Source organism: Lupinus angustifolius, chromosome LG12, assembly GCF_001865875.1.
Source record: "Lupinus angustifolius cultivar Tanjil chromosome LG12, LupAngTanjil_v1.0, whole genome shotgun sequence".
In the NCBI taxonomy this organism is placed as follows: Eukaryota; Viridiplantae; Streptophyta; class Magnoliopsida; order Fabales; family Fabaceae; genus Lupinus; species Lupinus angustifolius.
This window is the reverse complement of record NC_032020.1, coordinates 1,342,863-1,358,186: the sequence shown is the minus strand read 5'-3', so window position 1 is coordinate 1,358,186 and position 15,324 is coordinate 1,342,863. Positions and strand designations below refer to the sequence as shown.

General features: G+C 32.7%; 1 protein-coding gene across 1 annotated transcript in view; it reads right to left on the bottom strand.

Annotated features, from left to right (window-relative positions):
* Window positions 628–15,324, bottom strand: part of LOC109362365 (uncharacterized protein At1g04910) — a 27,149-nt gene continuing 12,452 nt past the window's right edge. Inside the window, exons 2-12 of the mRNA XM_019608099.1 lie at window positions 11,674–11,683; window positions 10,789–11,128; window positions 9,920–9,992; window positions 9,718–9,785; window positions 8,725–8,813; window positions 6,304–6,501; window positions 3,499–3,703; window positions 2,460–2,627; window positions 1,662–1,829; window positions 1,356–1,546; window positions 628–847 (exon numbers count right to left, since the gene is read on the bottom strand). Of these exons, the coding sequence (XP_019463644.1) occupies window positions 691–847; window positions 1,356–1,546; window positions 1,662–1,829; window positions 2,460–2,627; window positions 3,499–3,703; window positions 6,304–6,501; window positions 8,725–8,813; window positions 9,718–9,785; window positions 9,920–9,992; window positions 10,789–11,128; window positions 11,674–11,678 (1,662 nt within the window). The 5' untranslated portion in view covers window positions 11,679–11,683 and the 3' untranslated portion in view covers window positions 628–690. The remainder of the gene's footprint in view (window positions 848–1,355; window positions 1,547–1,661; window positions 1,830–2,459; window positions 2,628–3,498; window positions 3,704–6,303; window positions 6,502–8,724; window positions 8,814–9,717; window positions 9,786–9,919; window positions 9,993–10,788; window positions 11,129–11,673; window positions 11,684–15,324) is intronic.

Below are 15,324 nucleotides of genomic sequence, written 5' to 3'. Positions count from 1 at the left end.
GACAAAAAGAATGTTATGGCATGCATTGCACCAGCTAACAAGCTAGTATTATATAAAGAGAAAGACGTATAGAAAAGTTTTTTACATTGTTATTGCATCATTCACTATTAATTTTTAATCATCATTGACTTTTCAAAAAATATAATCTAAATGAATGGTGAAAGATGCGTTGATTGTGTATACATCTTTTATACTGTTTATATCCATTATCACTTGCTAAATGTCTAACCTTACATGTAAACCTACCTTATATGGAGTCTTTCTCAATGTACAATTACATTTTAGTTTTCAATTTAATTGTTTTTTCAGGTCCCATAAGCCAAATTTAATTATGCCTTTTTTATGTCAAATTGAGGCTCCATATTCATTAACATCATTGGTCATAACATTAATTTTCTAACACCATTATTAGTATCAAATTGTCCCCTCAACTTTTTTAGGTACCATCAAATTGTTCCTCAAGTTTTAGTTTGTACCAAATCAATTCCTCAACTATTTGTTTGAAATTTATCCTTAATCTGATACTAAGTTATGGGACCAATGTGAAAAAATTGTACACTTAAGGGACCAAAGGAGAAGAAATTAAGAAGACGATATTAAATTAATGGCATTTTTTGAAGCTAGAAAAGAACAATAACTTGTCTTTAATGATACAAAAGAATCTTCACCTAAAGAAGACTTTTTTACATTTCAAAGTGTAATATTTCCTGTTCTAGACTCTAGCTGTTTACACATGCAATCTGGCATAGGAAAATTGTAAAGAGAACCACCACCCTTTTTCACCTCACTTCCCTTTTCATCACTATGGTGAAGCATTTCTTGCATTTGTCTCTTGAATACTTCCCATCTGCAAAACCATTCATCAATATCGAAATAGAACAACATATTCTGACGGATCGACATGAAAATATTCAAAAAAAACAACGAGCATTGATTCGATATGGCAATATAAGATGAAGTGGTTACAAAAGACAATTTGAATGATCTTTGGTCTGATATCGACAACAACCCTGTTATTTGAACACCAAAATATGGCATTAGCTAAAACCTCTCTCACATTGACATGGTACATACAATCAACCTCGGGATTCGATACCTCTGTATCCACCCGAATTCACATAAACTAGGGCGTCCTGTTTAGGTGTTCCGTTTGGTGATGAAAAAACATTTTTCTCAAGACAACTACTCAATTGATTCTTATCTCCCAATATCATTGACAATCCAATGAACATTAAAATATGATATAACTGGCTTCTACACAAATAAATTTATCTTCCACACAAATATTGTACTGCCTATAGCAAAAAGTTGGCTGAAAAACAAATATTGACCAAGAAAAAGAGCCGAAATTGTACCTTATATTCGGATTATCGAATAATAGAACCAGTTTTCTCTTATCGGGTTTAACTGTCTTTGCATGTCCACCATACATATAGCGCCTGTGACCCATCAAGAAGTGTGGGAAATTTCCACCCTGAGTTGTAACAAATACTTCACTATGAAGACAAACTGTATAATCAAGAGCAGCCAACCTAGACGAGTGGCCCTACATCATAAAACCGATGTTCAAGAATTTCACTTTCCTGGTATCGACTTTCTTTTCTATAAAGAATAATATCGATTTGCTTGTTCTAAGTAAGCATAGATGAGTTTTGAAATACCATAAATTGAGCAAGCTCTTCTCGAGTAGCAAGTGTTTCCTTGGTGTGTAAAAGTGGAAACATTTGCTTAAGTGGTGCCATGTACTTCTCTTCTTTATAAATCTTTCCAGCTGCAACATATACTGTGGTCTTGTTATCAAATCCCATGCCTCTAAGCATCATTCCCACCTAGACCATCGATTCGAATGAGGTGAGTAAATCCAAACCATGACGCAAAGTATTCTTACGGGAATTTCATTTTACCATCTAATGTTTGAGTCTTATGCAATTTACCACCAAATGTTTGGGTCGTGCGAAAAGGCGTATTGTACAACCTTTTTAAAGTGAGCAAATAAGTAAAATAACCCCTTTATATTGATTTCTTCTAAAAATGTCCCTTACTATTTTTCTCCCAAAGACAATACTTAAATTCTAGATGGCCCTCATCATTGTAAAAAGCACACTGAAACTCAAAGACAATACTGAATAGACGAAGAAAACACTATCATCATATCATGGTATTGGCTTTACAAAACTTTATGACTCTAGAAGCCATTTTTCAAGTCTATTTGCCAGTGTCTAAAATTATTGATCTAATTGATGGAGCTCAAGCTTGTTGTGGATAGACTTATTTTTCTTTTAATTTTGTTTCCATAAAAAATTAAAGAAGTAGCAGAAAGATTACACCCAAAGCATAAACAACTAATAATGTCTTAAGCTGACAATTTCTTTTCGAAGAAAATAATATAGCAAAACTACAAGGAATAGAAATGGAAAACATGGAAGAAACACAAAGGAAAAGAATTTGTAACCACATACCTCCAGTGGAGTTAATGGGCATCTTCCATCAACCCGATTTGCACCAGGCTTTATTATCCTATGCCTTCGTCTAAATTTACCACGCCAACTCCTTTCACGGGCAATATCCATTTCATGCTTCTCCTCCTCGCCACCATCATACTCACAGCATGAAAATGCAACCATGTCCTTGATAAAGAGAAATTATACTTTTAATATATAAGTATAGATCCAAGGCTTATCTAGAGATGAAGTAAAATAACTAAATCATGCTTATCTATTTACATCATATACCCCTCCCCACCCCCACCCGGAAGAACTCTACGATGGAGAGGTAAAATGAGGAACTGGACCAAAGATAGGAGGAAAATATGAAAAAAAATAGTAGAAATCTTATTAGTAGAACTCTCAATTAGGAAATCAAGTACCCAGGAAAGAGTACAAAAACTCAACCAACCAACTGAGTGCCTTTTCCTTCCTCCCGACTAACGATTACCTCTTCTACCCTACCATCTACTTTTACATATAGCAATTAGTTAGCCTATTATTATTTACTATTGTTCTCACCTAACTAGGTCTGGCCCGTTAAATCCTTCCTGGAGAAACATAATAGGAGACACGGAAATTAAAGAACTCTACTAGCACTAGTTACAGCATTCTCCAATGACAGAAGCACAGATCGATGCAGTTTTTGTTCCTCTTTATCATTGCTTAGCAATCAGTTGATGAATAACGGAATATCGGTAATATCAAGTCCATTTTGTGCATTCATGGAAAGAAAACTTTAGTGCTTGCCCCAAAGTACAAATAATTAACAAAGAAACTTCAGACACAAAGGGTTGTTTGAACTCACAGAACTAAGGTTTGCATATCGATTCACAAAGAATCAAGGACCCGAAAGAAGGGAAACTCACCATCAAATACTAAAGCTAAAACAAAGTGATTTATCTAGAGATATAAAATAAATTATCATACAAAAATCCAAAATTATGCATATACATCCTGCATCAATGATGTTTCTAGCGTATCTAACAACATAAGTATTAAGTTAGAATAACACCTCCTCAAATCGAAGATGAACTGAAACATATTTCCCTCCACTTTGGACGCTATGTTTAATCATCCGATCAACCATGCTTTCTGCAAGTGTTCTTATAGGTTCTGAAAATCTAAGGGCAGCAAAATTGGCAAAGCACCTAAGCCCTTGAACTTTTGATGGTACTTGCTGAGCTAATCTGTTGGAGAAAGGTGCAATGCGAACAGCCCTGTAAAAAGTATGGGCAAAGCCCTCTTAGGAACTATAGACAATATATGGCAAAGGCATGCTTGTAAACAAATGTAGTAAGAGTAACATTAATAAAGGGTCAGCACAAATTTAAAGAAATAATTACAAATGGACTTTTATTTTGGGGGGAGGGAGGGGGACAGGTTGTAAAATGCATATTTTCACTTTGAAAATAATATTAATAAAATACCTACATGGCACTTCAGACATTTAAATTTTTAGATCCAAATTATCTATACAAGCTGCCATTATAATATTGTTCTGCATATTCATTTATATTTGGACACTATTATTAAAAGTGATTTTGGTAGAATGAATATTGCTTGAATAGTGTTTATCAAACTGACTATTAGATATGTAATAACATATACAAAATCAGTGATATGAAAGTTGAGAAAGAATGTGGGAGCAATCAATTTTCTGATGGTATTATGGTCAAAGTAGTTGTTGAAAGCCCTAACTGGGTTTTGATGGATGAAGTGAAAATGTCTTGCTTCTTCTTCAACCAATGTTTAGGCTCCAAAACCAGTTATCGCTAACTGAATTTTGGAGATAAAAAATTAAACAAAGTTTGGATCCTCGAAACTCAATTTTGAGTACTCACAACTTGATACCAAAAACACAAATGAAGAGTGCATGATGAATAACCTAGAAAGAAACTTTATTTGGTGCAAACACGTAGGTATTTTCCCCCTTGATTCTCTTTATTATTTATACTACACGAATGGGAAGTGTACAAGAAGTTTTTCCAGGATAAAGGAAGGAAGAACTCCATTAAAACAAAGTATACAAAGGAAGAAGTTCTCCTTAAAATATAAGTCAAGGAAAAGCAAAAACAGCGAGGAATAAAAAGACATCAGTGTAGCTACCAAATCCTTCAACATATATGTAAAGGAAACCCTTTTTTAGAAAGGCCATGTGTTTTACACCATGCACAAGCTAAATACCCAATCTTATCCCAAAGCAGCTACTTTTCTGAAGAGATATCCTTAAAAAAAGCAAGAGCTAAACTCCAACAAGTGCATCAAATCATAGCAAATATTGCACATTGCCACAAAATATTGGCTTCCCGTTCTTCTGCCAAATCAGTTAAACAAGGCCCAAAATGCCAAACAGAATTCCATAAAGAAGTAACAGGAGAAAAAAATGCACCATTGGTATCTACTGCATTAAGCACAATTGTCCAAATAGAAGCAAGCTTAAAGAAATGATTTGCACTAAAATGCACCAGAAGGATCAATTAATGAATTTTTTTTTTTATCTTGGCTGGAGGACAAAGGAAGAAAGTCAAGGAGACCCAAAAGAACCTCCAATTCAGAGAATTTCATGTCATTTACTTCCATTAAAAAAAGGTGGAAAGCCATGGAATCTTGATTTTGAATACTATAAAAAATGTAGATAGGATAAATTTGCAAGGAAGATAGACAACAAAGCGGGAAAGCCAAACTAGAAGGGATTTTCCTACGCAGGGGTCCTGCCAAATGTTGACATGAGCGATTACCTAGCTTCAGTGAAAACAAAGACTTATGGTAATATAATAGTGTGAGATGAATTTCAAAATGACTAGAATGAGAAGCTTATGCCAAAGGGGTGATGTTTCAAGGGAAATCACCAAAGCACTCAAGCTTCCAGAGCAATGTTCTTGTTCTTAGACACCAAATTGCCAATACCCAAATGGCAAAAACCCCTTCATTCTAAGAAGGACAGAAACCTAGCTCACCAATATAGGGTGTTCAGGGAGTGGTTTAGTTCAGTTTTGAGAAGATTTAAAAACAACACAATCATCATTGAGTTGTCTGGTTGTGGCTTTATTTTAATAACAATGAGAGTACTGAATACCACAAAGTACTCTGAATAATATTGATATTAAAATAATTATCAAACTAAAGTAGGAATTATACAGCAAAGAATGAAGTTATAGCACAATTCAAGCACATCTATTCAAAGAAATAACATTAGAGCATAGAGAGAAACCTTTATGTGCGAATACACATTGTCCCTCAAGTCTCTTTCTTATTTATACTGTAAGAATGGGTTACATACAGCTTGTTAGTAAAATACAGTGAGTAGTACAGGTCGGTACAGTAGAACTATATACAGCTAACAAAGTCAACAGGGATGCTTTAGTAATTTGATGTTAGTTTTCTTTATAAGATACTTTAGTAATTTCATAATTAAATCAAGCATTTAGTGCGTATACAGGCTTTGGATTGTCAACTCTTTTCCTTAAATTGTTTCTATTATTTAAGTCTTTATTTACATTAAGTGGGATGCTATTCAATAAGTCACGTATTCAGCTAACAAAGTATCCGTGAATGAAGAGATTATATTCAGGGAAACCCAAGCAGCCAGCCATGTGATGCAAATTAATTCTGAGTTGCCAATATAGTGTATCGTTTTGTCTTCCGCATATCAATTTAAATCTTCAGAATTTGGAAAATATGTAAATACTATTGATAATTAATTGAATTTAGTTGAAAGGATAACAAATTTTAGAGTAATACAGTTTAAACTACTATATAGCTAGAACAATTGCAAGCCATGCAGTGGTGAGAAAATAGATGATAGAGAGGCACACACCCCATTTCCAAAAGCTGAGGTAGGACCTTCTGAAGATAGTGAGTTGGACTAGACCAAGCTTTTACCCTAAGATTGACAATGTTACTTATGTTATTGTCAAAGCGCTGAAGTATGTCATCTGGGAGCTCTTTTACCACACGCACATGATTGCCAAGTGTTTGTATGAAGAACTCTTCATCAAAAATATGACCGAATTTGCTGCCAGAAATTAAGATGAAGCACGTGTAAGTTTTCTATTTATTAATGCATAAAATCATATAGTACACATGGAGTCACTTTGATTCACAAGATACACACACACATATATGCACACGAAAAGAGAACTTGTGTAGCATCATCAAATCAAAAGAAATATAAAGCTGATTGCCCTATGTTTTACACATACAAAACATAAGATTGCTCTTGAGATGTCTCAGTTATGCACTTACAGTAATCCATTTAAGGGCTAAAGGAGAAGTCCATGGAGGCAATGTACTAGAATATCAATTAAGCATTCACGACAGTTACTTATGAGCTTGGCAAATGTAGTAGTAAGTTAAGTTAACTTCTGATGCTCAGAATATTCAAATGGTTTTTTTTAGAGAATCGTGCTACTACTATTTTTAACATACACAGTACTAGAAAGGGGAAAATGTACTTTAGCCCCCTCAACTATATAGGCCATGTGCCACTTAGTCTTCGATGTTCAAATAACGTATTTCCCAATCCCAGTGTAGACAAATATGCAAATCAACCCATTCGATCTTTTTCCCATCATCTTGAAATAGAAATTGTCAGGTTGCTTGCACATGATGAAATTATAGACCAAAAATGCCCTTGAATGACTAACATGTCTTACATTTCCCAAACCCTATATCATTTACCCTCCCCCCCTCCCCATATCATTCACAATCTACATTACCAGAAAATCTCCCCATACCAAAAGACTGGGGGTGTGCCTGTCGAATTAGGTACGGGTGTTCAAACTAGATTGTGTTGATGTGCTTAACCTGGGTGAGAACAAAGATTGATACATGATTATGGGTTGGAATAGGTCTTTGATGGAGTTGAGCTTGATGGGAGAGGTACAATTCAGAGAAATGATAAAGTAACTGGTGGGGCTTGGGTTGGTGATAGTGTCGGTGATCACCTATTGGAGCTTGGGTCTCACAACCGAAAACAGTGGCAGTGACGCTGGCTCAATCAGGTTGTGACTCTGATGATAATCTATTTGGCGTGATGCAATGACTGAATTGGAAGATCATGTTAGCTTTCAATTGTAGCAGCGAGTTCAGGCAGTGGCTGAAAATGGAGTTGCAACTAGTTTGGTGCCGGACAGTTGGGCTTTATTGGGGACCATTTGTGCTAATCTGATTTTGAGAGGGTGACAATAGAGTATACAGGGTTAGGGAAGAATAGTATGCATGTTGGTCTCTAATTTCATCATGTGCACATCAGGTAATGATTTTTGATACGGGATTACAAATAAATGGGCAAAACGGATAATTTGCGCATCTTGCAAATGTAAGGCGTCAGGATACATGTTTTTAAACATCGTGGACTGAGTGACACAGATCATGGGGCTAGAGTGAATTTTCCACATACCAAAAAAAGTGCCTCTGTCCCTACGAGAAACATAATAAAAAACAAATAAATACCCTAAGACCAAAACTCGAACATAGCTATCCATAGTCCATACTGTTTTCATTTCTAAAACTAATCAAGTTGAATGCAAGGAAGAGTTCAAGAGAGTGGATACCATAAATAAGACATCATACATTGCAAAAAAAACAAAAGAAAAGAAAAGGATGGATGACTGAAAGATCTGGCTTTACTAAAATGCATGGCATAATTTCATGAGCTGCTACCACTCTTGTTCTCGACTTTGTATGTGCCCATCACTTTCATCCTTGATATTATCAAAATATATAATTGTCCCTAGGATTGGGAAAGGTTATTCACTTTGATCCCTGGCAGGGACTAAAATGATTAATGTGAATAAGGTGTCAAGGACTAACGAGAATAGCTTTTGTCAATCTCAGGGACAATTGTGTAATTTAATAATGTCAAGGACAAAAGTGACGGACGCATCAAAGCCAAGGACAAAAGTGGCAGTTTACTCTTATTAGAATTCTTAAATTTGAAGACTATTCCAATTGGTTTCTTCTAAAAGAAAATGGATAAATAAATAAAAATCAAGATGATCTTCCATCCTTATAATCTTTCTACATGTGAGTAATATAAATCGTGAACCTAGAGGAAATAGGACGATGAAACACCATTTTTCAAAAATCAGACTCCTAATGTGAGAATAATACAGTTGAAAGGAAGCAAAGAAGTAGTGTTAAAGCTACAACAAGTTTTGACAAACTAAATACAACAGTTAAACTAACAACAAACAAATCATGTTACCAATTTTTAATTTATAACAAAAGCAATTACCTTGAGTCTCGCCATACACTATTTAAATGAAATATTGGAATAACCAGAGTTGCATTTAGTAGTCCAGCCACAGCAACTGCATCACATATCTGAATAAAAATTTGAATAATAAGGGCCAGAATAATACGGGCATCTGATGCACTCAGGACAGCTATTCATTGCATCAACACTCTGTCATTTAATTTCATTAAGCATGAATGTCTGATATTTTCCAACACAACAATCACGAAACCAAGGAACCAGGGATGGTGATTGAAAGGATTTCAAGAGAATTAAGCATGTGAGAAATGGAGACAGTGGAACAAGAACCCATGGAATTGTTAAAACGACTTCAGGAAACATGCATGGGCAATGGGAGATGTTGTTGGTTAGTCTGATGAATCAAATATCTCGGATGAAACGAATGCAACATTGGCAGTGCAAGGTGGTCAGTCATGTGAAGTCCAACACCTATCAACCGTATGAACATGCTTGGGACTTGAAAGTAATATTTATTTTTTCTCAAGCTTGATAACAAATAATGAAATTGTATGCCTTAGGTTCGGAAGGAGGGAATGAGAAAATAGAGACTAAATAATAGTATATTAGACTGATATGATGTATTATTATGAGATACAAAAGACAGAGCACTAGACTCTTAACCTAAATAAAGTAAGGGGACATCTTATTTCCATAAAAATAAGATAAAATTCTAATACTAAGTTATAAGATTCCTCAGATCATAAATCCAAAACAGAAATGATACAGTTAGCGGAACCATCTTTGATCTTAGCAATATGCAAACCGACAATCGTTGTTGATTCAATCCCCCATTTGCTTCAATTATAAGGAACCCATTTAATAAATAAGTTATAAGATTCAATCCCGCATATCTTATTTCCATAAAAATAAGATAAATTTCTAATACTAAGTTATAAGATTCCTCAGATCATAAATCCAAAACAAAAATGATACAGTTAGCGGAACCATCTTTGATCTTATCAATATGCATACCGACAATCGTTGTTGATTCAATCCCCCATTTGCTTCAATTATAAGGAACCCATTTGACTCTGGCAATTCTATGAACAAATTAGAGGAAGAAAGGAGAAAAAGTTATGAAACTCCTTCAACAAAGTCATCATGCTCTAGAAACAAATTTGACTAAAAAATGGAAAATCAATGCTACAACCAACTAAACAAATTGAAAATAAACCTGTTTCACGAATACTTCTTTTAGCACAAGGCTTCCACCCTTGATGCTCCTTTAGATTCCATGCTTTCAAGAACTGCATGATTCCATTTCATAGATTTTCAATCAATTAATCTCATTCAACACTAAACATCACAAGCAAACTATATTAATGAGATGGAAAGCTCCAAAATTATGATAACCAAGCCAATTTATCCAATAACAGATTATTCATCAATGAAAGTACTACAACAGAGACTTTTCAAATGTGGCACCAAAAAAGATGAAATGATAAGCTATATCTTTCAACTTGTGAGAAAATCACTTTTGCCAAAATCATTTTAAAGTCTTAACCAATGTTTTAAATTGCAGTCGTGATTGCTGTCACAGTTGCAGTTAATGTGATTGCAATCATTACAACAGTAAAAAAATGCAAATTGCAGCCGTTGCGGTATGAATTATTTTGTGTTTGAGGTCCGATGCGGTTGTGTTACGGCCCAATGTGGCCGCATCATTATGATTCAGTGTTACACTACAATTACGGTGTGATGCGGTTGCAGCGGTCACCACAACCATAATATCGCAGCCGCATCACGTGATGCAGTGTGCAATTTCAATCACTAGTCTTAACAAATGATCCCTTAACTACCTAGATAACAAAAAAAACCTAAACATGGAAGCAAGAACAATAAAAATATTACACTTCAGCCCTGAAAAACAATGCAAATTTGGTTCAAGTCCCTATAAAAAGTTGTTTTTAGTCATTTAGTCCCTATAAGTAACACATGTCATATTAATTGATAATGCTTTTATTCATGTAATAGGGACTAAAATAAAAATTATGTATAATTGAAGTACTAAAAAGGAAATTAAGAAAAGATGAGTAATAACACCTTATTCCCATGAATGGTGGCATTGTCAGTGTAAGATTCCATGAAAGGCCATAACTTTTGAAAAATCTGAGGAGATCTATAAATTGAACCAGGAAGAGGAGAATGATGATGATGAGAAGGAACATTGTTCTTTACAATGACAACATTATTATCAAAATTGAAAGAAGAAGAAATATATAACAACATTCCAATAATATACAACAATGGAGCCAATAAAAGAAACCCTCTCCTTCTCAATGAAGCTCCGGTGTTCTTGCTCCGGTGGTGACGCGGCGGCGGAGGCGGTGGGGTTCCAAGGCGACTATAGCCGTGCATTTGGAAAACCCCACTCAGATCTATGGGAATGGGGAATTGGATTCAATGAAGGGAAATTGAGTTCTTAATAATCAACTAATAGCACGTGTTGGTTCTATATTATCTTCCGATTCCGAAAGAAGACAAGTTTACTAAATATGTAAAATATGAGCCAAAATAGTTTTTATTATTTTAATTTTTAATTTCGTTATTATGGGATTGTGAAATCGGTACCTAGATTAGTTTCTAATGGTATAAAGCCTTACTGTGTTTTAGAAGAAAAAAAATTAAAGGTTTGATTCTTGATAATAATATTTGATGTGAAGAGCACTTCCGAAAAGTGTTGACTCTTCAGTTATAGGGTGAAAGATACACTTAGCTGTACCAAAAAAAGATTAATCTTTGTGAATACTCATTTTTTTCGGCCTATAAAAAACCTGAAACTCTTTTAAATGAAAATAATTGAATTCTAAAATGGGGAATAATAAACAAAAGATTTTCTAAAAAATGATAATAAATTAAGAAAAAAAAACAAAAAAGATGAATGAATTAAATATTTGATTTGATCATCAGATAAATTAAAGATTTAAAAACATGAAATCTGAATCATATCATATCCAAAAAAAATTGGTACTTCAAAATATCATATCAATTTAATAAAGTTGTATGAATCACATTGATAATAACTAAATATTTAAGGATTAAAAAATCAAATTAAGATTGCGATATGAAAATATGCAAATCAAATCAAATTAGAAAGTTCATATCAATGTAATTATGTTGCATAAATCATATAGATTAGAAAATTTAATATTTAGAGATTTGATAGAAAATTGGTGAACAAATAAATCAAGGTCGCACATTAATCAAATAAGTTAAAGATTGCAATAAGGAAATATGCAAAGCAAATTAAGATTGGAAAATTTTATATCAATCTAATTGTGTTGCAAATCATTTTTGTTATAAAAATTAATCTTTAGAGATTTGATTTGATGAAAAATTAAATATTTAGAGATTTCGAATCAAGTAAATTAAGGTTGCAATCTGAGAATAAGCAAATCAAATCAAGCAAATTTGAAATAAATTTGATTATGTTGCATTTTTAAACACATAACTGATTTATTTCCCTTAACATCCTCTAATCAATTAATGGGACCTCATTAAGCACATGTGGTAAATTCTACTCTATAAATAGAGTGATTCATTCACCAAGAAAATAAGGAGTATTCCACACAAAAAGGCATTAAAAAGACAAGAATTCCATACAACAATTTCCACACAAAAGAATCACTCAACAAAAAGCTCGACATGTGAAAGAGAGAAAAATCGTTCAGAAAGTCACTTGTTTTGATCATGTGCGATTAAATCAGCCATCATTGTCGGTATCAGCTTTGACCCTTGCTTCAGCCAATAAAATGACATCATACAGTCTCATTTTGGTGCACCTTCCTTCCAGCCAGCCCTGCTCTAACACTTGTACCCAATCGACATTTCCTTTTCTTAGGCCAATATAAATCGATATGTGGACAGTCTATTGTACACCTTATCTACATAGTTAGGTTTCTTCTTTTCACTCTTTATATTTTTTTTTTTGCTTATTCCTATTATTGGCATATCTTAAAACCATAATCATGTAAAAACAAATAAATATATCTTTTTTATAATATTAAACATTACTCTAATCATAGTAATAAAAAAGTAAATAAATATTACTTTTATGCAATAAATAATAAATAAGAAAATCATTTTAATGTAACCAACAACATTTTTTGTCAATTAATTAAAGTTCCTTATTTTTTGTAATTAATTAAAATTATCATGAACCAAAATAATTGAGATATTTTACTCTAAATAAAAGGATTATATGAAAATCTTTATTACATATATAAATTTTAGAGATTAATCAAGGATGGAGGAACGATCGCCACTAATGGCTTATTGTCCTCAATTCATCTTCGAACGGTCGCGCTATGCCACCTCTTTTCACTCGATTAATTCCTAAAATAAAATAAAAATTATTTTCTATTAAATCAACAATTAATAAAATGATCGATAACAAACATGTTTTTCTCTAATAAATAAACATTCAAATCAATATTTCTACAAAAAATAAAAATTACCAATCACATAAAGGATGGAGGGACAGTTGCTTTAGGGCTTCTTTCCCTCAACTCATCATTCGAATGGTCACGCTACGATGCTTCTTTCCTTAATTAAAACACTCAACCATCAACCTTTTTTCTACTCAAAGAACTATGTAGCCTTGATTTCCTACAAAATAGGTATACGTGGGACCAAAGTTCATCTTGTTAGACACAATTTAAATAAAATTTTCTTTTCAAATAATTAAATAAATAACCAAATAAATTTAAAAATATAATAAAGTTATATAATTTAATGAAGGTACCGCCTAAGGCATATAGGTAGGGTGTTAATATATTCCCTAATTTGTAAACGACTATTGAACCTGGATATCAAAAATCAAAAGTCCAATGTAATAGGGCTTAAAAGATTTTTCTATCTTTTACCCATAAAATGTAGTGACGACTCTAATAAGGTCGTGTAGCCGAAAATCGGGACGCGACAATCTCCATATTTATTCTCCCAAAACGTTTGCGATCCATATGGCATTTCATGTGATTAATTGTAAAAATAAAAATATTTAATTTAACAAAATAATAATCATATATTTTTTGCTAATCCATCATAGGAAGTGGCAAATAGAAGACATACTTTTAGAATAGCATTGCTTCCAACATTGTGTAGGGTTAATTGTTGGTAGTTATTTAACCTTAATGAAATGTGTTCAACTAAAATTTTGTGAATAATATGATCTACAAGAAAAATATTATGTACTTGTTGCTACCTGATTTCTTAGCTTAAGTGAAGATGGATATTTACATCATCTTATAAATAATGGAGTCATCACTAATTTTGTTGTGTGCTGGTCTGCAAACTAGATTTCTGAAGTTCACTAATCGACTATGAATCAGAGAAGATATTAGCAATTTGTTTGTTTATCTTAACATGATGATCCTTCTTTTGAATAGTACATCATGATGGTGCACTCTCTGCTATGAGGATGAAAGAAACAATACTAATGATTATTATCGTGTCTCCACTTGAATTAGAAATGAAACATATTATTTTGGTGTAGAGACAAAAATACTCGTTTTGTGGGTAAGTGTAAAAGTACTTGTAATTGGTACCATGTAAAACTAGTTTATACGTGGGAATGAGTATCATCATGATACTCATATTACGCATAAATTTTGTTATTCACTTAATAATTATTTTATATATATTGATTATTACAAAATATATAAATATATACATAAACTTAAAAAACTATTAGGTATCTGTACATACGTACTATCCATGCATGTACCCGAAAATTATATGGGTATGAGAATGGGAAAACACGACGCATGCTTAGCTCGCCCATTGTCATCCTAATCTTCATGTGATTTATTATTAAAATATTTCATAATTTATTGAATTTATTATAAAATAAGAGTAAAAAACATTGGTCCTAAACTTTTGTCTCTATCTCTAGAGATAGAAAAAACCAATGTTGTGAAACCCGAACTAGATATTAAACCATAAATGATTTCGTATAAGATTTAAACAATTAAACCGTCTAGCCAGATCAAGTGATTTCATATATAATTAATATTTTTTATCAATAAATATATAATTATATATAATGTAAAATTTTGTATAATTAATAATTATGTATAATTATATTAAAATAACACATCTCAATATTTTTTGGACTAGAGTAAAACAAAATATTAGAGTAGTGTTTCATTTTTTTATTTTAAGTAAATTGTCTGGTTTATATACCGGGTTATTCTAGTTTAACCGTGTTTAACACGGTCAGACCGAAATTTTCCCAGTTTAAAGTGGTCAAACTCTCATTCGATAAGACTATAAACTAAAATTGCTTTGGCGTATGTTTAGCGGTCAAACTGATCAGATCGCCTAGTATGGTCTGATTCTCACACCATTAAAAAAACAATGGTAATAACTATAATATCTCAAGTGAAAGGGAAACAAAGATATTATCATATTCTTTATTGTCTTTTTATCCTTAAGGATTGATAGTTATTTTATTTTATGGAATCATTATCAACACATTTGCTATTTATTTATTTGTCTTTTTGTTATTAAATAAATTTATTTTAATTATTGATTATTCATTATTATAATTGTATTTTTATTAATTAAAGGATTCTTAGT